This window comes from Plectropomus leopardus, chromosome 18 (assembly GCF_026936395.1).
Source record: "Plectropomus leopardus strain MGB_pleo_1.0 chromosome 18, ASM2693639v1, whole genome shotgun sequence".
NCBI classification, from domain to species: Eukaryota; Metazoa; Chordata; class Actinopteri; order Perciformes; family Serranidae; genus Plectropomus; species Plectropomus leopardus.
The window spans coordinates 18894686-18917545 of record NC_142193.1 but is presented as its reverse complement, the minus strand read 5'-3'; the positions used below and the strand labels follow the sequence as shown (position 1 = coordinate 18917545).

Genomic DNA, 22860 nt, shown 5'->3' with positions numbered 1-22860 from the left:
AACTACTTCCTGACAATGAGAACTACATCTACACTAACTTCAAGAGACAACAATCCTATATGCACTTAAACTTCAATTTTAGTACACTACAAATCAGCTTCAAATAATAAACACAGGCACAGCAAAAAGCAACATTCACAAATCAAGGAATTTTGAGAATTGTCCAAAACAAACAGTGTCTCTTAAGGTCATGCTAACAGATACTCGTGTTGTGGCAATATGCTCTCTTTTGGTAACATGCTTAACACAAATGAGTGATTCATATTCTTGAGGGCCGTGTTTTAATCTATCACAAGACAACCATGAGCTGTTGGCTAAAGCTTTTGTTCAGACCATTTTCTTGTGCAAAGCTGACATGATTGCCAAGAGTGAATGTTTACTTTTAATATTGCATCATATGACACGTCGCAAGAGGCCAGAAACCCCAAAATCACCAACAAGACAAACATCAGCAGGCACGAAGAGAATAACCACAAGATGGCATTCCCACCAAGCTAATACCACAGTTTGGCAGGTTTCTGTTTCACAAACAGCTTGAATATATTGATCAAAAAGTCTAATCAATTTTTGGGCTAATCTACAGTAATAAGCGATGTTTTATACTGAAATTACACTAATTTTGTATTGTTTGCTTATATTATGTATGAGATATTTCTCTGCGTTCTTTAAAAAATGATCCATCACTTTTGAAAGTGGAATAGAAAATTGAATGTTCCTAATTTCTTTCGCAACAGCCTCTATTGTTCTCTACTATTGCTCTTTAAGGACTCATTTCAGTGATGAATAAGTTGTAGTTCTTACATAACCACATAGCAGCATGCAATTATCTCTGTTATGACAGAGCTTATTGTAGTGTTGTATACACATGATTTTGAGCATCAAACAATTTCCTGCATTTTAGTTAAGAAAACAAACAAACAAAAAAAAAAACACCAATTTGTGCCTTTTCTCCATCCATTTATGATGTAAATGTATGCAATTGTGTTGCGAGTCCCACGGCCTACGCTACTCTAATGTTTTTATTAAGGGGGAAAAAAATGAACATGTACCAAATACTGAAGGGGATATGTCCACTGCCCACCACCATTGTCCTTTTCTTCATTTTCTTTTTTTCTTTCTTTCTTTTTTATTTTTATTTTTATTTGCCCAATCTGAGTATTGCATGGGTGAGGCAGAGGTACGGGAACACCATTTTGACAAACAAAGCACACAAGATGCATGATCATAGTTTATGGACTTCTGCATTTTGGAAAAGGATAAAAAAATCATCCACTGCCTTCAAAGCAAATTTAACAATTAACAAGAGCCTTTATAGAAATACCATGGAGTCAAAAATGCAAGATTTGTCTTTTAAATGTAGTGTAGTCAAAGTAATATGTTTCCCAAAAAAAAGTACTTCTTCACTGTCCACCACTGCTTTTATAGAGTTGAACTGAGGAGTTTTGCATCTGGATTCACAACAACTCTCGGCACTAAGTGCTCGTTGTGGAGACAAAAACATCTGGGAAACTAAAGGTACAAATAGATTGATTGAGCTGAAGCGGGGATCATAATGAGCTTCACTGGATGTACTCTGAACACAGAGTGTACTGTGTAATTACAATGAGTGCTTCCAGATTAAACAGGTGTTTGTCCTGAGCCGGCCCAGAACACAGAGGCAACCAGAATCCTCGACTTGAGCCGTAACGTGATGGTCTTGTCCCTTTGGGATGAACTAACCGAGCTTTCTTCGTGTTATCTTGTTTATGACATGCTGTTGGTATATTCTGCCAATTACAGATCATAGTATAATAATGACTATCCAGGTGTTTCTGTGTACACAGGATTCACACATGCTGCTTATGAATTATGTATGAGGTGGTTGTTTGTTTGCGGAGCAGATTTGTCCATCGGGTGATGACTGTGTGCAGTGTGTATTTGAAAGCCTGCGTATGTTGTGTGTGAGTGTGTCTGTGCCTACATGCATGTGAAGGACAGAAAGAGCATTTGTGTGTGAATGTCCGAGCCTGATATTAGTCTGGCAGCGGGCTGATGTCAGATGCTGGGTTGGCGGGGCAGCTGAGTGCCCCCCCCCCCTTGTTCTGCTGAGCCACAGGAGGCTGGTGGGGGGAAAGATAACAAGATGATTCACTTCCCTCCAACAGGGCCAGCAAGCTGTTGCCATTACATTAAATTGCTTTGGGAATTGATCCTGTGCCACTGATGCAGTTCAATAACAGAAGAGGCAAACTTCATATTCTCTCGGATGCTAATTTGTCCATTTATAGATGAGAAACACACAAAACAAAAATTTTGGCAGTCATGCTTCCTGAATGATTCTTTGACTCTATTGCTGCCATTTGGTTTTGTTTGTGATCTACTGAGGACTCATCTGTGATATGCTGATGGCTTGGACAGCTTTCATATGCTGCTTAAAAAACACACATAAACGCAACCCATCGGACAAGCAGCAGGAGGTCCACTTCACCATACCACCGTTTTTGCCTTGAATTGATAGGACAGCACAAGTGTGAAAGGGGGAGAGAGAGGGGGTGATATGCAGCAAAGGGCCGAGCCGAAATCGAGCTCGCGGCCACTGCCTCAATACATGGGGCGCCTGCCCCAACCATACCACTCTTAAACACTTGTGATCTGATGCTTTTGATAACCGAGTGAAATACGTGTGAACACAATGAAGGAAATAACAAAACAGTACAACAACAAAAAGATTAAAAAAGACAATAATATTGGAGAAACAGAAAAATGAAACATCATAAGATCTGTTTTGCTACACAAGACCACAGGGTAAAATATGGAGTGTATACAAAGTTTAATGTGTGTGTGTGTTATTGCGAAATGTAGTCCTGGTGATACCAATTGTAGTGGGAACGACCCCAGAGGCCATCAGTGTCAGTCTACATGGCAAAAATCATGGGCTTGTTGACAAATAATTGCCTGCATGGATAGTAATGTTCACAATATGATTTAATGTAAGACATGTAATGACACTTATCACTCTGTCTGAGCAATCTCCCTTGACTTATTTGTGTTTGTATGGGTCATGTGTTTGAGGTGACGTAAACACCACCTCACCACTGACAACTATAGCAGCCGATCCGGCTTTGATAATTGTCAAATGGTGCGCAGAATCCACCTACTTGAAGCAACTACTGCACTGCGGGACTGCAGGATCGTTACGGTTATTAGCTCCTCCTGTGGTTTTCTCCTTGTGACAGGTTAAATGTCTGCTGCAAAAAAGCTTTCTGACCAATGTTAAATCAATCAAGAACAGTGCTTTGACAGCAAGGGGGGAAAAATGGTGAAACTCACCAATAGACACAAACCGTATCTTGTACTTAAGTTTACTGTCAGTATAGCAGGAGGGTATAGGGATGGTACCAGGTGGAAATACAACAAACAAACCATACAGTAGTCTTTACTTGTTGTATTTCAGTCAGGCAACTCACGTTTGAAATGTTCATTTATACAGCAGAGCACAGTTAGAGTTTGGCATCTAGACTCTGGCCTCATCACACCCCGAAGATATTTTTACATGAGATATTGGGGGGTGATGATTAAATAAATTTGGGCTGAGGGGTTGGCTGAGCAGGCAGCCGAGTAGCAGCGGCATTGACATGGCAGAAGGAGAGTTGGCATATTTTTGCAGCTTAAATATACCGCCAAATTGGGAGGGTGTGTGTTTTAGATGAAATATGGAGAATAGTGTGTGTGTCAGTGTGTGTGTGTGTGTGTGTGTGTGTGTGTGCGAGAGTCTCGAGTTGACTGCATGTCCTCGCATATTTTGCTCCATTTAACTCACCCCATATTGTAAAAATGTCTGTAATTTTCCCTTCCCATTTTCTGTAAGACTGTTCTTCCTTTGAAGTGATATTGTATGTTTTTGTATTTTTTTTTAGTTTTTTTGTGACTGGAGTACACACCTGTGACTAAATGTAATTCAGCCATTATTAGTTACACCTGTGTTTAAGAAAGCCAAGGTTGTGGCTGTGAGAAGAGTCAATACTTGTGTTCATAGCGAACATGTATTTATTTTTTTATACAACATAGTCTAAAATCCTGAGACAGTGTGGGAACACACACATTGTTAATTGGTAATTTGGTGTGAGGAGCATGTGAAGCAGTGCTAATTTAGAGGAAATATTGATGACTATGAAGTCAACCTACTTCACTGGTGCTTCTGTGGAAAAGCCACTCCAGGTGCACAAAGCAAATGCAATAGTTTCCACTGTGCATGCACAAGAGGCTCTGACCCATCATGCCACAGATACATTTATGTGGTCAACAACTTCTGTGTATGACTCGTTTTGCCTCAGTATCGGGCCTTGGTTGGATCATTTACAATGTTACATAAAACAGCAAATCAATACCAAATTATCCTGGAGTTAGTCATATCCTGTTTTTAATAACTGTCACTCACAGGGAAAGCAATTGTTCAAAAGTGTACATGTAAATGATGCTTCTTGGGAACATAATCACAAAATTTAATGATTGTTGTTATCGAAACAGCAAAACAGTGCTCTTTAGAGTAATCATGTGCAACTGGTAATTCACACATTATGAGTCAAGTGTATAAGTGGGATCTAATTAATAAAATGTGGGAGCGGAGTCTTCAGATGAATCCCTTTTTTTGCATCTTTGTCAGTGACACCAAATTTCAAAAATTGTTGTACAATTCATATAACCCAACGCTATTTTAATTTTACATACCATACACACAGGGGTGGAATCTAAGGGCATTTACTCAGGTAAATGGAACTTGTACTTTACTTGAGTATTTTCTTTTCATGCGACTTTATACTTTTACTCCACTGTAATTCAAAGGGAAATATTACTTGTTACTTCACTACATTATTCTGACAGCTTTAGTTATTAATTACTTTACAATTAAAGAACTTGTCTAAAAATGTAAAAAGATTTTATAAAATTTGATGTTTTTTTCTACATTGGGTACTTTTATTTCGACTATTAAGTACATTTTCAATGCAAGACATCATAGTTGTCACAGAGTATTTTCACAGAGTGTTTTTTGTACTTTTGCTTAAGTAAAGGATGTGAATACTTCTTCTACTACTGTAGTCTATGTTCCACTACTGCGTACACAATTTATAAACCATGGTACATATGAGCTGTTGTCGTGGCAACATCAGGGAGCAGCGTGCCTGGCAACCACGACACTTCTCGCGAGAAGTACAAAGTGTGTCATGGCTAAAGCTAAAAGTTTCTTGTCGCGTTTAGGGTTTAGTGTTAGCCTTATGTGTACATGTTTGCTTATGTATGCAAGATACGTGTCCTGACGAATCGACGACGGTACCTTTTTGAACACCTTCATATTGCCTCACGGTGACGTTTTTTTCCACTACGAAAAGAGAAATATGACTTCCGGGTCCGCTAAGTTTTCAGTTTCGCGGGTAGGCACGAAAAAGCCAGTGTTGGATGTTTTTATAGAATATGTCTCCGTCCCTTTGTAACCGATTTTCACTTTCTGTAAACTTTTGTTGACTTTGAATAAGAGTTTTAAACCAACAGTGTCTTGCGGCAGAACAATAAAGTCACCACAGTGCGACATTGAGACATGTCGCTGCTGTCCGTAGTTGAGCAAGCTATCAAGTCTTGCAAAGCTGAACAAGCCAAGATTGATGACAGTATTCAACTCTACAGAGAACTATTACAGGCCTTGTAAGTACTGCTCGTTAAATCTGTGTCATTAACACTTTGCTGATAATTAATTACCAGTGTTCACGATTTCACTGTTGTCACCAGAATCTCTCATTTCACGCCTGCCGTTTAAAATAAGACAGTTGTAAGTTTAGAACTACAAAACAATCGTAACCAAGAAGAATTATTTGTATATTGTTAGTATGTAAGATAACGTATAATATGTGAATGCAAAAATACATTATTGATGCAGATGTTTAATCCAGTTTGTGTGTCTGTTGTGCGTTGTACCTCTCGTGACAACTGGGTTTATTGGTCTCTGAAACATTCCGTGAAGTCGCAGAGATTAAAAAGTAAATATTAATGGAGCGGTCTTTCGTGAAACCAAAAGATTTTTTTTTAATTTGTGTCAGAAGTCACATGGATTGATTTCATAAATCGAGCATTTGTCGCAGATGACCTTCATCCGGCGCTGTGGCTTAGTTGGTTAAAGCGCCTGTCTAGTAAACAGGAGATCCTGGGTTCGAATCCCAGCAGTGCCTTTTCCAGTAGTCTAAACTGGCGCTTTGTCCACTTTACCGCAGAGCCTGGTTTGTACATGCGTGAGATGTAATGCATGTAGGTAAATTAATGGGCGATAGTTATACGTGGTAAATGCAGAAATCATGATGCCGTTGTCAAGAAAATCTGAGGCTAAGATGAACATGTCTAATTATTGGTGCAGTCTTGCTCATTTTAGAAACACATGTAAACAATTTATTTCAACCAAAAATCTGTAAAATGTAATCTGCGCCTTTATAACCATTATATTTGAGTACTGTAACTCCCTGCTCTCCTCCATCAGCAAAAAAATCCATCTCCTGCATTAAGGTCATCCAAACTGTACTGTCAGGATTTAGACTCGAGCAAGGAAACGTGACCACCGACTCTGGCTTCCTTACACTGGCTACCAGTTACTTTTAGAATAGAGTTTAAGGCCTTACTGATTACTTACAAAACCCTGAGAGGCCTAGCTCATCTCCTTACTCATCTGATCTGTCATCGTCCTATATCCCTCCTCGCACCCTGACATCCTCAGATGTTTTGCTCCTTGTTCCCAGATCCAGAAAAAATCAAAAAGGTGATAGAGCCTTTTGAATAACTTGCCTGAGGAAATCAGGGCCTCAAACTCCGTCTCATCTTTTAAATCACTTAAAAAAAACCCCACCTTTTTAGAACTGCTTTTTGGTGATTTTACTTACTTTAGGACATTTTCATAAGTTTTATCCTGTTTTTACAATGTGCCTAGTGTTTAATTCATTCCATTCTGTCTACATTTTTAAATGCATTCTGTTTTTATTGACATGTATGAGGTCATTTGTGTCACTAGCATTATCAAATTCAAGAGTCTTTATCAAAAACGCTGGCTTATATTACATGTTTATGTTAAAAGAGGAATATTGAAGCATACCTTGTAAGTGTTTTTTCTCTCAAATCGATAGCAGCCTTTAAAATCCGCTATTATTTGGGATTTGTGGTAAACAACATGCATCTACAGTACATGAGATAATAAAGTTTGAATTCTATTAACAGAAAAATCTTACCAAAACTAAGTTTCATACAGAATTGCAACTTAGAATTTGTTCACACTAAAAGTCAATTTTTTTCTTTGTAAACACGTAGGCTGTGCATATACCATTTGCCTAAGTTTTCATAATTGTGCTCCTCTCAGTTACCTTGACTGTGTAATAACATTAATTCTTTGCCCTCAGAACGCCACAACCTCAGACGGGCTCTGGTGAATCAAAATGTGCAGATGATGCTGCTACAGGTAATTTGAAAAATCATAGGTTGTATGTGAGATAAAATGCTCGTTCATCACTAGAGAAAAAACTCCAACTGTGAATGAGTTGGCTTTGAAGGCAATTTTTCATTTGTTGTCAGTCACTGTATGTCAAAAAGATTCTATAAACATCACATGTAATATATGATAAAATAAATTGTTCATTTGAGCATTTTTGGTTAATGCACCTAAGTCAAGAGAGATGTAAGATGTATATCACATATCTCTTTCATTCTGGTCATCAAGGAGCTCATGTGTCTAAATAGACTTTTGGGTTAAATAAAGGTTAAATAATAATACATCTTAACTTGTAACCACGTGTGTGCATGCTGCTATCTTTAGACACAGTTACCTCACCAGAGGAGAAAGAGGATATGGAATTGCTTGAGCGAGCCCTGGAGAAAGCCCTTCGGGTTCGCACTGGCGCAGGACAATTTGCACATCGAAAGGAACCTGGCGTTACAGCTGTCACATCCAAAGAGGGAATGCAGGCATCTGGAGCATCCAAAGGAAATCAAATGACCACTAGATTAACCTCAAAATCTGCCAGTCTTGACAGAAAAGAGCACAAAAAATCCAGTAAGTCAGCATCCTTCACACTGGGCTCAACATCAACATTTTCAGCAAGCTACAAACATGGACAGTGCAGAACCACAATTAAAGGAATACTTCACCCACCAAATGATCATATGTCAGTTACTCAACCTTTGTTTCATGAAATTATGAAGAAAACTTTATTTTTCTCACATGTCTTTGGTAAACAGAGTATCCCAAAACAGAGAAAAATCTTGATGAATTGAAGTCACAGGGGTCCACGTTTAAGACCAGCGCAACTATCAAAACATCAGATTAGAAACTTTTACCCAACTCCTGCAGTATAATCCAAGTCTGATTTGTCCACTTGCATGCTCAGTACTTCCAAACAGATAGCCCTTTCGGACTGGGAACTGAACTACAAGTGAAACTTATCTATGCTCTCTTCAAAGCCAGACTCCATTGACTAAAACAGTACTTTAACCTCTGTGAGCACGGGTTGCTGATCTCTGCTGCCTTTATTGGTTAGTTAGTTTGTGTTATTGTGTGACTTTGTTATTTTAAAGTTAGTTTAGATTCAGTAAAGTCACACAGTAACACAAATAAATTAACTGATTTAGGGATTCAGTTTGTTCTCCTGTAGCTCCCGCTTTCATTGAGGTAGATTTATTGTTTTTATTAATGGAGTTTGATTTTGAAAAGAGCATAAATAAGTGTAATTTTTGGTTCTGTTCCCATACCAAAAGGGCTGTCTTTTTGGGAAGTACTGAGCATATGATCGGATAATATGCTGTTGGTAAAGGTGGCCTCCTATGAATGTAATTCATCAAGAATTTCCTCCATGTTTCGATTGTTTGTTCACCATTGGGGCGTGCAAGAGACGCAAAGTTTTCTTCACAAATTCGGTGTAGCACAGGGTGAGTAACTGATATACAAGCGGTCAACGGTGGTGAGATATTCCTTCAATGGAAACATAACCCAGAACTGTCCTGTCTCTTCAGCTGGAATTGCACATCACCAAGCTGCAAGGAAATCACAGCAGGCTGTCTCAGCGTCTGGCTCTCTTGATCGGGGTCAGTTACACACCTCAACTCTCCACTCTAAAAACAAGACTATAAGAAGCAACATGCTCATTGGAAATGACCTGGGCAAAGCTGCAGCCATCCCAACTCCTTCAAATGACACAGTGCCTGTTTCACATACGGAGGCCGAAGCTCACAGTTTACCTCAACAGAATGGGTATGTTTTTACTCAACTGGACCATGAAAAAGTCACAGTCAGAAGAGAGTGAAGGTTTGACTGCTCTTCTACTATAATAGTTTGCCTTTGCTTTGGCAGGAATGCTTCTGATCAAACAGCAAAATGGAAATCTCTAAGGAGCAAGCAAAACAGGTGACCAAAATGACTGTTAGTACTGTGAAAAATTTAAAGCTGATTCCACAGATTCAGTTTGGGCACTAAGTTTCCCTCTCTATATTATCTTTAGGTTATGGGACAAAGTCATTGCCCTACAAAGGAAACCTGTGCCTGGGAGGAGTCACTTCATGGAGAAAATGAGAGCTACGGTATCCTTCCTTTTCCTAGTGAAGCCTGTCAAAATGGGCTGGGAAGCCTCAGACTTGTTTTCCATACTGTGTAATGTTAACTTAGAAATATTCTCTAGTGTTAGTGAAAGGTCCCATATTATTCTCATTTCCAGGTTCATACTTGTGTTTTGGTTCGCTACAAAAACATGTTTGCATGCTTTAATATTAAAAAACACTTTTTTCTTATACTGTTTGCCTGAATTTACCTGTCTGAAACGCTCGGTTTAATGGCCTGTCTCTTTAAGCCCTTCTCCTAAAAATGCCTTGTCTTCTCTGATTGGTTAGTGTTTCCCACCTCTGTGCTCTCTGCATCCCTGCATTGACTTTGCAGCTGCAGCAATGACTTTAATTGCACTGTTGCAGCACGTTCTGTCTTTATAGACAAAATCACTGTGAGATTGCACTAACGACAAGAATCACTTGTGGGTAGACAACTGACATTTTATTTTAATTACAAACTAACTAACTGAGACAGTGTTTGCTCGGTGTTTGTGACACAAGATTTTCTATCTGGAAGTTATTTTAAATTAACATTTTGATTCAGTCTGTAATTTATTTGTGACATCACAACTTCACAGAAGTCCTGATGGCTTGTTGAAAGGCAAAAATACTGAATGTTGACTGCGTGCATTACTCTGTGGATTTAGCGTTTTAATACTCTCACAGTATTTAAATAGCTTCCATACCCACTTTTAAAAAAAGACATGGAAATTTGATATTTTTCAGTACTGCACTTTTAAAGTTCCACTGATATCCATTGCCAAGCTATAACAACAAAGCAGAGTTTGTATCTGCACAAATTTGATTAATACACCTTAATTCCTCCGAGCAGCCTGATACCTGATGTGTTGTCCTTAACCCTGTCTCTCTGACACCTCTAGTTCCCCAGGGATTGGCCATGTGGTTGCCCGGATCAGACCAGGGCTCTGGTCGACAGACTGACTCACCAAGGACGTGACCTCACCCAGCAGTGCCAGACAAAGGAGCTTCTGGCCAAACAGGCGACAGCAGCAGCCGCAGAGCTGGGTAAAAAGCTTGAACAGATTCCACATGCAAGCACACAAAATTAGGATTAGATGAAAGAAGGCAATTGATGACACAAGTATGTGGGTGAGAAAATGATAATTTGGCAGGAAGTGACTTTCTGAGAGCTGTTTAAACTCGTGTAACACTGCCAATCACATTCAGCACCCAGAAATGAGCAGCTGAAATATTTAACAATTGCACTGACTACAAACATTGGACTTATAAACATTGTAATTAAACCAAACAACTCTACTACCTCCTGAAATAATGTTGTAATAATGGTTTGTATGCCTCAACTCTGGCAATAGCAGGACACCTTGAGGGAACTTTGACAAAATTTGGCACAAATGTCCACGAGGGGTCAACAATGAACTGATTCAATTTTATTGATCATGGGTCGAGGTGACGGTGATCCTGTCCGTTGCGTTCTTGTGAAAGCGACATTTCAAGAAAACCTTGAGGGAATTTCCTCAACTTTGGCACAAACATCGACTTGGACTCTACAGTGACATAGATTTTGGTGGTCAAAGGTCAAGGTCACTGTGACCTCATACAACATGTTTTTGCCCATAATTCAAGAATTCATCCACTAACTATGACAAAATGACACACAAATCTCAAAAATAGGATACAATTATGAAGTGATGACATTATATATCCAAAAGGTCAAAGGTCAGCATCACTCTGACATCACGATGTTCTGCAAAAACCTTTTTCTGGCCATTACTCATTAACTCAGCAACAGAGGGGGAGATAATTTAGTCCGATAGTGAATTGGTGACACTGATCTTGAAACTGTGCTGACTGTGTAGATCCTCTGTGCTGCTAGGGAAAAGATATGTGTGATCATCATCATCATTCTAGTTTTTATGTATTTCTTTACAGGTGTTAAGGTAAACAAGTATGACTCATGTCTGACACTTGAAAGGTCACCGATGACAGCAGTACAGTTACAGAACTTTGCACACCAAGCGAAACAAGGTAAGAAAATAGTACTGTTTAAACAAAACATAACCTACCCTTTCAAACCATGTGTTTCCTCTTAAAGAATTACATTATAACTTGACTTTTTATTTTTTTGATTAGATTTATTTTGAACATGTTAAAAAGAAAATAGAGAAATGATTATACAAACACGCAGACAGACCAAAAAAAATAATACTTACATACAATGACAAACATGAAGCAAAAGAAATTGTCACATGAACACATGATGATGATGATGATGATGATGATGATGATGATGTTTACATCTTCGATAAGGATTGAGAAAAAGTACAAACTTATTTCATCCCACCCCTTCTCCATAAATCATTGAATTATTTATTAACCAGCTTTCTTATTAATACAAACTCATAGTCTTATTAACTAAGCACATATACATACACCCAGATACCCCAAAACAAATATCTACAACTTTTCATCATTTACACAAAAAAGAGGAAGATAAAATACTAATAAAGTAACCAAATAAATAACCCCTGTAAACACACGGTGACTGTCAAACCACTTCTTCATCCCTGTACCTCGTGGAAATCATGTTTTTATACAACTGTATGTTTGGTCATTGTTTTACCTCCACATTGAAACTGATCCATAGCTTCACTCCACAGACTAATACAGAAAAACTTTGGTTATATAAAGCTGGTCATGAGCAGAGGAAAACTTTTACATTATTGAAAATGATTTATTCTACAGCACAGTCTTGTATAATTACGAGTACACTGGAAGAGAAATCATGTCCCTGTGTTTGAATTATCGTCTCTGGTTGTCAGTACCTACAGTATGTAACATGGTACAATTTCCATTACCTCCAACGTTGCTGTTATAATGAAGCTGAATGCTCAGAGACTTTCCATTCACACCACTCAAATGACTGTATCACCTTCACGGTGCAAGTTTTGTTTATGTTTACCAGTTATAGCTCAAGTGCAGCGCAAGTATGTCGCTAAAGCCAGTGTGAGAGGGAAGTTTCCAGTCATTTCTAGCTCCCTGCTTAGCTTGCACACCTCCATCAAGCGTTGTGAGCACATGTATTCAGTGTGGCATCTCAAATCTAGTATTTTATTTCAGTGGGTTTAATATTCAAGAGCGGGATAAATCATTTATTGCATTTTAACAGCATTTGAGATATGATTGTGATGAATGTAGCGTGCTAACGAGCTAATGCAGCCTCTCCATCTTGGCGGATGGAAAATGAAAACAGAGCCGCAGTGAAACCTCAGTGCCAGATCACTAGTTTCCTTGGCCTCGACAGATCCAACACCCCCCCACCATCCCACCCTGTGATGGTGGGGTTTTAAAAGCTGTCTATCCTGACGCGGCAAGGCGAGGGCCTAGCTATTTAAAGCTGAGGCAGCAGAGCAGAAAAACGTTTTAGGGTACGGTTGCTCACGCTCACGCTCTAAAAATAACCGTATTTTCCGTCAGAGTGGGAAGCATGGGATCGATGGAGGCCAGAGGGAGGTTGTCTTTGCCCCACTGGGGTTAGTGGTGTGTGGGGAGATGGGATGATTGCACCCTTGCCCCCGACTATAACCTACACCACAGAGGCAGAGCTCAGGCAGCTGGAGAAGCTGAGGATGAGTGTGGCGCTGCTGCAACAGGAGATTGACATCGAGCAGGTAAGGGCTGTGAGCATTTAGGCATCTTAAAATAATAGTTCATCAGATACCTGATTGGGCTGTGTTCTGCTGAGTAGAGGTCAGTACTTATTAAGAAATAATGTCCTTTCTCTGTGACAGGCTCTGTTGGACACTCTGTCCCCTCAGCTTTCATCTATAGTACCTGGGCCCGGATGTCCTAACATCAGCCTGCTGAGAGACATGTACTCCCTGCTTGGTGAAGGAGGGGAGCGTTTCCCCGCTATAGTCCTAGACTCTGAGCCCGACTGACTACAGAGAATATCACACTGACTTACTATTTCATGAAACCCAGTCCACCTCTTCTTTACACATAAAAGAAATAAGATACGACCTCTCAGTATAAGGCATTCCAGTGCAACACCGGTTAAATCGCACTGTCAGTAACACTACAACATAAAGCTCAAAGGAATAAAAAAAAAAACAACAGACTTTTTCACAGCAGACATTTTGACCTGTCACAGTAAGAAAAGCACAGGTGTAACTAATGACACTAATGATGGCTCTGATATATTTCAGAGTCCCAGTGAGTGTGACAGTGAGCCAGCATGCACAATGCGAGGGCCCTAAAATCAAAGCAGCTAAATGGAATTAAGTCATCATTAATGTCATTATTTACACCTGTGCTTTCCCTGCTGTTGCATCTCAACATATCCTATTCCAAGACTATTATGTTGCTTTAGACTGAGCAGTCAAGAATTGAGGTGATTATTTTGAAGAATTTATGTTTTTTAATGTGCTGTGATTATTCAGTGTCTGATGCCAAACAGTAATGTAAGACTGGGAAAAAAGATTGTGGTTGTTTATTGTTTTTTTTTTTTGTTTTACTGTGAAGTGCTGTTAAGAGGATGATCTTTACCAATAAATATTCCTTATTTCAACAAGCATTGTCCCTTAAGATCCATGATTTGTACCGGACAGTGTGTGATTCCGGGTGCTGTGTGTATATGAATTTTGTACTGTCTGTTTTGTTATATTGTGACTGCTGTCTGTATTTCAGTTACCCCTTAGGGACATTAAAGTTTCTTTTACTTTACCTAAGGGGTATTTAAACCTTTAATTTATCTAGTTTTCTTAAATAGTTGGTGAAATAATGAGAGAAAAAGAGTGGCATATATACATAGAAGATAAAAATACATACAAACAGTAACGTGTAATCAGGAACATAGCACCAAATTCTGGGCCCTATGCTTAAGTAGGCTCAGTGGCCCCCCTGTCCTTCCTCTCTTGATCCATGTCTCTCGCACGCATCATTTGAATTTCTTTTTTTAAAAAAAATTAATATAATATTTAATATAAAATATTTATAATTTCCCTTAAAACAGCAAAAGTGCAGTTTAAAAATGAATTTGCAGTCATTACAGGGTGGAGTAGGCAGTGTAAAAAAAAAGGACAACAAGGACATACAGTATATGTTGAAGTGACAGTTGTATATAATTTCTTTGAAATTATTTTTACTAGCTTTTTGCCTTTTTTTATGACAGGACAGCTCAAGCATGAAAGGGGGAGAGAGAGGGGATGACATGCAGCTAAGAGCCATAGGTCACAGTTGAACCTGCTGCCACTGTGGCGAGGACACCTCCTCTGTACATGAGACACTCGCTCTACCAGGTAAGCTAATAGGCACCCCAGGTGTTCTACTATTTTATTTTTTATTGTATTTTTTAATATTTCTATCATTTTTCAGCACTCGAACACTTTCCTTTTTTCTTTTCCTTCTGACTCTTAAGCTACTGTAATGAGTGAATTTCCCCGGTGTAGAATCAATACAGTCTTATCTCTTATCTTGCATAACAATTAATACCTAGCGTGAGATGTCATGAAAAAAATTAAACTGAGCTTGGTAATAGAGCCCTTGCAACTCTAAATTTACCAGCAGGTGGCACTCAACTCACAGAGGAAGTGACCATTGAACACACTAGCAGGTGCTTATTATTAATGGTTTCAGTTATTACCGTTGCATCAAAATCAATCAGTAAATTCTCTGTTGGAATTAGTCTGTGGCCTTGAATAACATGTGGAAATAAGACTTGTTTTCATGCATAATTTTTTAAAGTTACTAATCAGTGTGCTGCCTGACTTTCATGCCTGCTGGTGTGTGGACTTAAGTGATTTAAAGGAACAATGGAAGCGCTTCATCCTATTTTAATCCTGTCTTTCACCGAAAGCAGCAGGGATGCTATGACTTCAGAGTCATCCTCCATGTGTTCCAATTTCTTCCTACTGTCTGGCAAATAATGGTCTCTGAAGAGCTCACAGCGTGAATGATAGTCATGAGACAGTCCTGCAACCTTTCCAGTATGTTTCAGCTCACTGTGAATGCCCCTGATACTCCAACATAATGCTTCTCCATATGATCTGCTTTAGTTCCCTTCTGGGCTTTTATTATTTGGCATCGAATGACATATAACACATGTGGGGCTGATAGTATGTGATCTGAGAAAATTGGTGGTTTAGCTCGCTGCAAATGTTATGTGAGGGCGTATGTGAGACGCAGAAGGGCTCGGAGACACCTAAAGGGCCCGTGCCCACAGATGACGTGTGGATGGCAGGGGCTGTGCCAGACTGGGCGACAGGTGGCGCTGGGTTCACACAGCAGGACGTGGGTGTTTGAGCCCTGCTGCACCAACCCTCGTGCACACACAAACAAGGGGACGGACGAGCATACTCAAAGCCGGCTGAGTCACAAAGATGCCTGGGGGCCTGGCTCTCTGCATGCTGCAAGCTGGAAATGGCATGTTTCCCTGAGGAGAGGAAAAACAAGATTCTCAAAAGGAGAGGAATATTTCAGATTAACCTGTGTCTAAAAAAACAAGCACAATGACGAGGGCTCAAATCCAAAATTCGCTCACACATGTTCACAAGATCTCCAGCACCAGAAGCATCCCACCACTCATGGATTGGAGCCAAGTTATCTGTACGGGACTGTGGAAATGTGCTGCGAGCTTCTTGTCCGCCCATACAATCTTGGATCAGTGTGTGTGAAGGGAGCAAGAAGGAGGCAGAGAAGCATCCTTGAGATCACGTCAACGCTACACACAGGTCCCAGAGGGAGTGGCGCCTACGCAACTCAGCCTTCCTGTGACCTGCATACATCAGCTGCTGGCTGGCTCTGGCTGTCACCAGCACAGCTCTTCCACTCCCAGCAGCGTGGCCTGGCCCTGCCCAGGTTACCCATATCTCACGCCTTTGTCCCATTTTTCTCACGCCTCTTTTTGTCTCATAATTTTATTTTCCATGGAGGAAGCTTCATTTTCTTTCCCCTATCTCACTGCTGTATGCCACATCACACAGAGAGGGACAGGATTGAATAGGCTTTTCTTTGTCGTCCACATTCCTTCCTACTTGTTCACTTTCTTATTTGTTGCTTTAGGCCACTGTAGTGCTGGAGTCCAAGTACAAATCCACAGAAACTGAACAGCGCTACCAAGAATCCACTTCTCTTCTTCAAATGCCCATTGAACATCTCTTTTCTCTTGCACCCCGCCCCTCACAAACACATTCCTCACTTCCCCTCTTTGACTCCCCTCTTGCTCAGCTCTGTTGCAGAGTGAGCAACAGAAGAGATCGTTAAGTCAGTGTGGTCATCAGTTAGGCTGCATTTGGGTTCATTATTTGATTTCCACCCACAATTCAGCCAGTATAAGTTGGCTTCTTCCATCAAATTGAATTTTTCTGTCACTGCAACGAAGACAGTGTCTAAACTAATGAGCAGCTGTCCTGTTCATACAGAGGCGTGTTTGGTATTTAGAATGAAAATCTTACCATTCCTGTAAATTTACCTAAATTCACATAAAATAACTACCAAATGCATACCCAAAGTAAATTGAAAGCTGTTCTGTACTGTTTTGTCACTGGGGCTTATTGGCTGGGACCATACACTGTGAAAAGAAACTATTTATTTTAACTTAAAAAAGTAAATGTGTGGGCAGCCTTGGATCTCAGACACAAGCTTTTTTTTTTTTTTAAAGTAAAAACAGTGTTTTTTTACAGGCCAAATTTAAAGTAAATAACAATATCACAGAAAATACCTATTCTAAACATTTTTTCTAGTGTTTTGTCCAGGTGCATTTAGTGAAATAGATTAAAATAATGTAATGAATGTGTTATTATGATTGAAAAACAAATCAGCAAAGACAGAAATGTCTATTTAAAAGCTTTCCTCGTGTACAAAACCTAAATTGATGCCATACGAAAGGCCGTGGCCCATACGAAGACCCCTGGGCAGGCCATTCGATGGTTAAATAGGACCAAGGTATCTCTAGATAGAATGATGTGTGCTGAGATGTCACCCTCAACCACATCTCTTCTCTTTAGACACTCAAGTTGTCACTGGGTATAGTATTTATGCCCACAAAGCTCGAAGAGATGACTTTTTTTTTTTTTAAAACCTGTTATGAGGTCAAGTCATTTTTTTTAAATGATCTTTTTCCTCATATCCAAGAGGCGCCTTGTCTCATAACACATGTTCATTAAAGAGACAGTTCACCCCCAAATCAAAATACATATTTCTCCTCTTACCTGCAGTGTTATTTATCAATCTAGATTGTTTTGGTGTGAGTTGCCGTATATTGGAGATATCAGCCATAGAAATATCTGCCTTATATAATGGAACTAGATGGGGCTCAGCTTGTGCCAAAAAAGTACATTTGAAAAATTCAACAGCAGTGTCTCTCCAGAAATCATGACACGGTTACTCAAGATAATACTTTTTTTTGGAAGTTTCATGAAGGTAGTATTTTCTGTCTACCGAACTACATCCGCCAACCATATCACCATGCATAAGGTAGAGTGCATCTACTCGTGGACTAGAGACTTGAGGTTTTGACAGTGCCAGATGAAATCGTTTTTGGCTTCCTCCTTGGCGGAGCTTTAACGCTAGCTAGCTCAGTGATGCTAGGTGAGCTAGCAGTAGACACGTTTCCTTCTGCGCAGTGATAAGCTTGGTGGGTGGAAGACAGGAAATAGAAACTCCTCAAAACAAGGTCTGTGGATTATCTTGAGTAAACAGGGTCATCATTTCTGGAAAGAGACATTGCTGTTGAGTTTTTCAAATGTATTTTTTGGGTGTTTTGAGCAGTACAGGCTGAGTGCCATCTAGTTCTATTAGCCTTTATTGGAGAGAAGGCAGATAACCATACGGCCGTTATCTCAAACCACTCTGCAACTCTCACCAAAACAATCTAGATTATTAAATCGCACAACAGGTCAGAGGAAAACTATTTTGATTTTGGGGTGAACTGTCCCTTTACATACACTTGAACCATGGTTAAATCCAGTTGTTTTTTTTGGGGGGGGAAGGGGTTTTTATAGCGTGGAAAGAAAAAAGATCAAACATTGCCGTAGTAAATGCAGCAATGCCTGAAGATAAAAACACAGACACTCAGCTGTGCACACACATTTATCCCTCCCTAACGTAGCTTTTCGGATGAGGTGCGATAAGCAAGTTTGGGAGATGAGAGCTGTCTGGATTGATTTTCTTCTCATGGAAGACAGAGACGCTGGGAGATTAACTATGAGGTTGCCTTCCATGCAAAAAGGACTGGCACCAGCAGTGTGCGTGTGGGCGGGAAAGCAGTGGGTGCTGCATGCGTTTTTCGTGAGTGTGTTTCCATCACATGTGGTTCTACTCATTAGTGTGTCCACAGTCACATTATAGGAGCATAGTATGTTTGATGTCTGCCTGAAAATCTTCGGGTGTCTGCATTCACATGGAATATATCAAAAGGAAGATTGTGTAGGTGGTTGTAGGATTTCTGTTTGCTGTTGATGTCCATGCAAGATGTGGTGCACTGGGAACACCATTACTATATGTGTATATATATATATATATATGTATATATATATATATATATATATATATATACATATATATATTGCCATATGGAGGTGACACTTTCCAATCTGAGATGAGGGATTCCCCTTTCTCCTCTGATTTCCAGTCAGCAACAGGCCTCTGTATTCCCCAGGGAAGGATTTTATACTGCAGGAAAACAATAAAAAAGACTGCAATTGAGAGACATTGATGGGGAGATGAAGAAAAGAGGGAGCAGTCAACTCTTCTCCCCTCCCCCTTCCTGTGCTTCGTCAACCCCTATTCTCCCTGCTTCAGTGTTTGACGTCACACAAAGAGGACCAATCAGAGCACTTGGACTTGCCTGTTTTTCTTCCCTGGCTCCTCCCCTTCCCATTTCCCTTTATATATGCCCCGCCACTACATCCAGCAGAGTGCACAATGTGCTGCCAGGGAGCCAGCAGGCAGTGTACAGAGAAACAGCAAGAGAGGGAGGGGAAAGTGTGAGTGGATTTCAGCGCTGACTTGGAAGCCTTCATCTGACACGCTTCAGTCATTTCTTCGGTCTTATACAGACCTCCTTCTCCTCTCTTTCTCTTTCTGTCTTTCTCTATTTCTTTCTGTTTTTCCAGGCCACAGCTAATCCAAGAGGCCAACGCTGCAACCTGGTTTCCAGATCCACCAGCCCTCACTATCAGAATGGGCTGCACAACGGGCCACCTGGCTTGCCAAACCCAGCCCCAGACCAGCATGGGGCAGGAGGGTCAGTCCCTGGAGGCTGGTGGGGCCAAAGTCCCAGAGGTGCTCTCTTCCCTGGAGCGTCTGTCCCAGGCCACTGGAGGCATGGAGAAGTCCTGGTACCGCTGCATCTTTCCCTTTGGAATCATCTCTTTGGTGATCGGTGTAGCAGGAACTGGGGTGACCTACACCTATAACGACCTGCCTCAGACTAAAGTGGTGTCAGTGGTGCTGCTTGTCATGGGTGTTGTGCTGTTACTGATGGCGACCGCCTGTTGGACTGTCCACAAGAAAAAGAGAAGGAAAAAGAAAGAGGGAGGCTCGTTCACCTCCGAGCAGTGTCCTTTGTGAAGCATATGGGAAAAACAGTGGTAGGAACCGGAAAGCAGAGACATACTCAAGGCTGGGAGCTCAAGAGTTGGTGAAAGACACCGCCACTTTACCTCCTCCCAGTGCCGAATCCCCTCTATTCTTTATCACAGCTCAGCTCATACAGGAGAGCTGAGAAATCATAGAGTGTGGAACAGGACAGATAGACAGGACACTGTTTAGTCTGTAAAGTTTGGACCATTTTGGATTGGCGAGGAGGGATCACCAATGCCTCACATGCTCTTTTATCATCAGACAGCAGGTGTCCAGTGTCAAAACAACCTCGGAGGAGACACACACAAATATGCATTGCACACTACATGCATATTTACACGCAAGGATACATGGCCCTCGCGGTCCTCACACACGTATGCACTGGCAGTCACAGTGGGAGCTTGCGCGGACACCCAACACGCTATGCAGAGCTGCTGCCGGAGTCAATGCTGGCGTCACTAGGCACGTCAGTCACAGCATTCCTCCTGCCAGGACAGGTGACTCTCCAAGAGGCCAGAAGTGGGCCAAAGACGGCAACCTGATACCCAGCTGAAAGAGCAGCGCACCCGCGTCAGCGGCCAGCGTCATTCACTCGTCCTGTGACACCGCAGCAATGTGTTGAGGGCTTTTTTTACGCAATGGGAGAGTGGAACTTGAATCCAGCAGGATCTTACTGGCATCTGTGTGGACGATGAGCCGGAGAGAGCAGAGGACCTGCTGGGGAAGTGGAAGGTGTTTGTGTGTGCTCAAGTAAAGATTTTGGTGAACTGAGAGACTGTTCGCGACTAAGGAACAACAGATTTGCACATAAAGCCATGTCCACGCCAGACAAGAGACACTTCCAGTAAAGCACTCTGAAAGGCCTTTTGTAGCTTCAGCTTCACATTACAAAGGAGTGGGGCACTGACTTTCTGACTGACTGATTGCCCTCCTGTCAATGTGTGAGCATTTACGCCCAGCCTGGTGTCTTCGTGGGGCACCTCAGCCCCACACAGGGCAGGCCAGGATTATTGAAGGACACTATCCGAGGGGACATGCCACTGCAGGGACACTTTGACTGATCCTGCTCCCCTGGGGCCCCTCCCTCTTGGTGCCTTGAGCAAGCACTCATGGAAAAAGGCTCTGTCGCATTCCCCCGTTTCCATCTGAACCCCTGACAATTTCCCCCCTTGTTCTCTATCTCTCTCTCTCCTCATTCATCCCATAATCCCAATCACCGTCCTCTATCCTACATCCCCAGTTTTCTGACTTGATGCCACTCATTTCCCCAGTGTGACATAGCCCAGAGGGAAGTGTGTACAACCTTTTGACATTCAAATGAAGACACACATACATTTAAATCTAAGCCCCACATTGTCCATATCGCAGTGTGCCAAAGAAAGTGCATTATTACTCTCTCACAGTGGAAGGAATATTGACTGAGAGAGTGACAAATCCCTTTGTCAATCTGGAAATATGGTACAAGGCTGTGCTCGAGTGAAAACTGATTGTGTTTGTGCTCTAAGAAACTCCGGGGTTTCCCTTTCATGTAATTTTTCTTTTAAAAAAGAATAAGTGAATGTAGCTGCGCTCCACATCTGTGAATAGGTGATATATTTTGACATAGTCTCACCGGATGAGACACACAATGGCATTTGATTCTCGTCTTAAATATTCTCGTTTCTGTCACTGAATGTATCGTGGGATGGAAAACACGAAGTGCAACATGCAGTATGTCTAACCTGTTTGTGTCCATGTGAGGGACTGTGTACGCACACTCCTTTACCCTTGTGAAACTGTCATTGATCACTGTTGCATCGATTGTGGCTATCAGATTAGTGACGCTTGTCGCCGGGTAAAATGTGTCTATGCATTCAGAGGTAGCAGTTAACACAATGCCAAAGACCGTCTTGTCAGTAGACATGCAATCGATCGGTCCTGTCTCACTCGATGTGCATTTAGATGTTGTGTTGCATACTGATTGTCAGCCAAACTCTTTCAGTTTGAACAAAGAGAAGAAAGAGAAGGAGAGGGAGCAAGGAATTAATGTCAGGGGACAAAAGCAGGACCTGGGAAGTCATTCCTTTCACTTTTATGTGGGAGTAGGGAGCCCCGTAGTTAAATTAGGATCAGCTATCCTGAACAGAGCAGTATTATTCTTAGGGGATATGGTGCATCACTGAAAGCAGCCGCATCAGTAAAAAAATGGCAAGTTAACTGGAGTGTTGTAAGTCTGAAGCTTAATCTACTGATAAATAATAGAATTAAAATGGATCAGTCTGTACGGCCACAGCAGCCCTTAATCTCTTTCAAGTCAAAGGAAATGCTCATAAAGAGTATTTATGTCCTTTTTTCTAGCTCAGTGCAATGAAGTACATTGTGGTTGCACACTTGATAACTTTCAAGCTATATTACGACGATGTGTTGACACAAAAATTCGATGGCAAGTGAACAGAATTTGTTTGTTAGAGATGTGTCATGATTTCCCGTCTGCCTTCTGAAAAAAAAATTAAAGGGGAAAATCTACCTCTCTCTGCTGCGGGGGAACTACGTCCCTCACCGATGCTGTTCTTCACTCAAGCGAGTGAAACAAAATATTGTTTGTTTGCGTGCCCTTTTATTTTTTGGTGCTGTATATATGACAATTTTATATTTCTACTGTATATTTCTACTTATATGTTCATTTTAAATGTCATATTAAATAAATGTTTTGTGAACAAA

At 40.9% G+C, this 22860-nt stretch overlaps 2 protein-coding genes and 1 non-coding gene across 4 annotated transcripts; all 3 read left to right on the top strand.

Annotated features, from left to right (window-relative positions):
* Positions 1 to 5172: 5172 nt before the first annotated feature.
* On the top strand, positions 5173 to 14150 carry tedc2 (tubulin epsilon and delta complex 2). The gene is made up of 10 exons (XM_042504266.2): positions 5173 to 5676; positions 7407 to 7465; positions 7820 to 8056; positions 9013 to 9250; positions 9350 to 9403; positions 9498 to 9576; positions 10479 to 10623; positions 11509 to 11604; positions 13054 to 13247; positions 13368 to 14150. The coding sequence occupies exons 1-10, from the start codon at positions 5573 to 5575 to the stop codon at positions 13515 to 13517; spliced, it is 1356 nt and encodes a 451-aa protein (XP_042360200.2). The 5' UTR covers positions 5173 to 5572; the 3' UTR covers positions 13518 to 14150.
* On the top strand, positions 6124 to 6197 carry trnat-agu (transfer RNA threonine (anticodon AGU)). Its single transcript has one exon. It is a non-coding gene; the product is annotated as a tRNA-Thr (tRNA).
* A 613-nt stretch (positions 14151 to 14763) lies between the features above and the next one.
* LOC121956145 (uncharacterized) lies at positions 14764 to 22860 on the top strand. Of its 2 annotated transcripts, none has more exons than XM_088091122.1 (2): positions 14764 to 14876; positions 19692 to 22860. In XM_088091122.1, the coding sequence occupies exon 2, from the start codon at positions 19759 to 19761 to the stop codon at positions 20146 to 20148; it is 390 nt and encodes a 129-aa protein (XP_087947248.1). In that variant the 5' UTR covers positions 14764 to 14876; positions 19692 to 19758; the 3' UTR covers positions 20149 to 22860. The 2 variants fall into 2 exon arrangements, with proteins under 2 accessions (XP_087947248.1, XP_087947247.1); XM_088091121.1 differs by lacking the exon at positions 14764 to 14876 and adding an exon at positions 19149 to 19562.

Coding starts and splice junctions, on each gene's coding strand:
- tedc2 (XM_042504266.2), top strand. CDS start 5,573: ATGTCGCTGCTGTCCGTAGTTGAGCAAGCTATCAAGTCTTGCAAAGCT. Junction 7,466..7,819: donor TGCAGATGATGCTGCTACAG/GTAATTTGAAAA, acceptor TGCTATCTTTAG/ACACAGTTACCTCACCAGAG. Junction 10,624..11,508: donor AGCAGCAGCCGCAGAGCTGG/GTAAAAAGCTTG, acceptor ATTTCTTTACAG/GTGTTAAGGTAAACAAGTAT.
- LOC121956145 (XM_088091121.1), top strand. CDS start 19,501: ATGTGCTGCCAGGGAGCCAGCAGGCAGTGTACAGAGAAACAGCAAGAG. Junction 19,563..19,691: donor CAAGAGAGGGAGGGGAAAGT/GTGAGTGGATTT, acceptor CTGTTTTTCCAG/GCCACAGCTAATCCAAGAGG.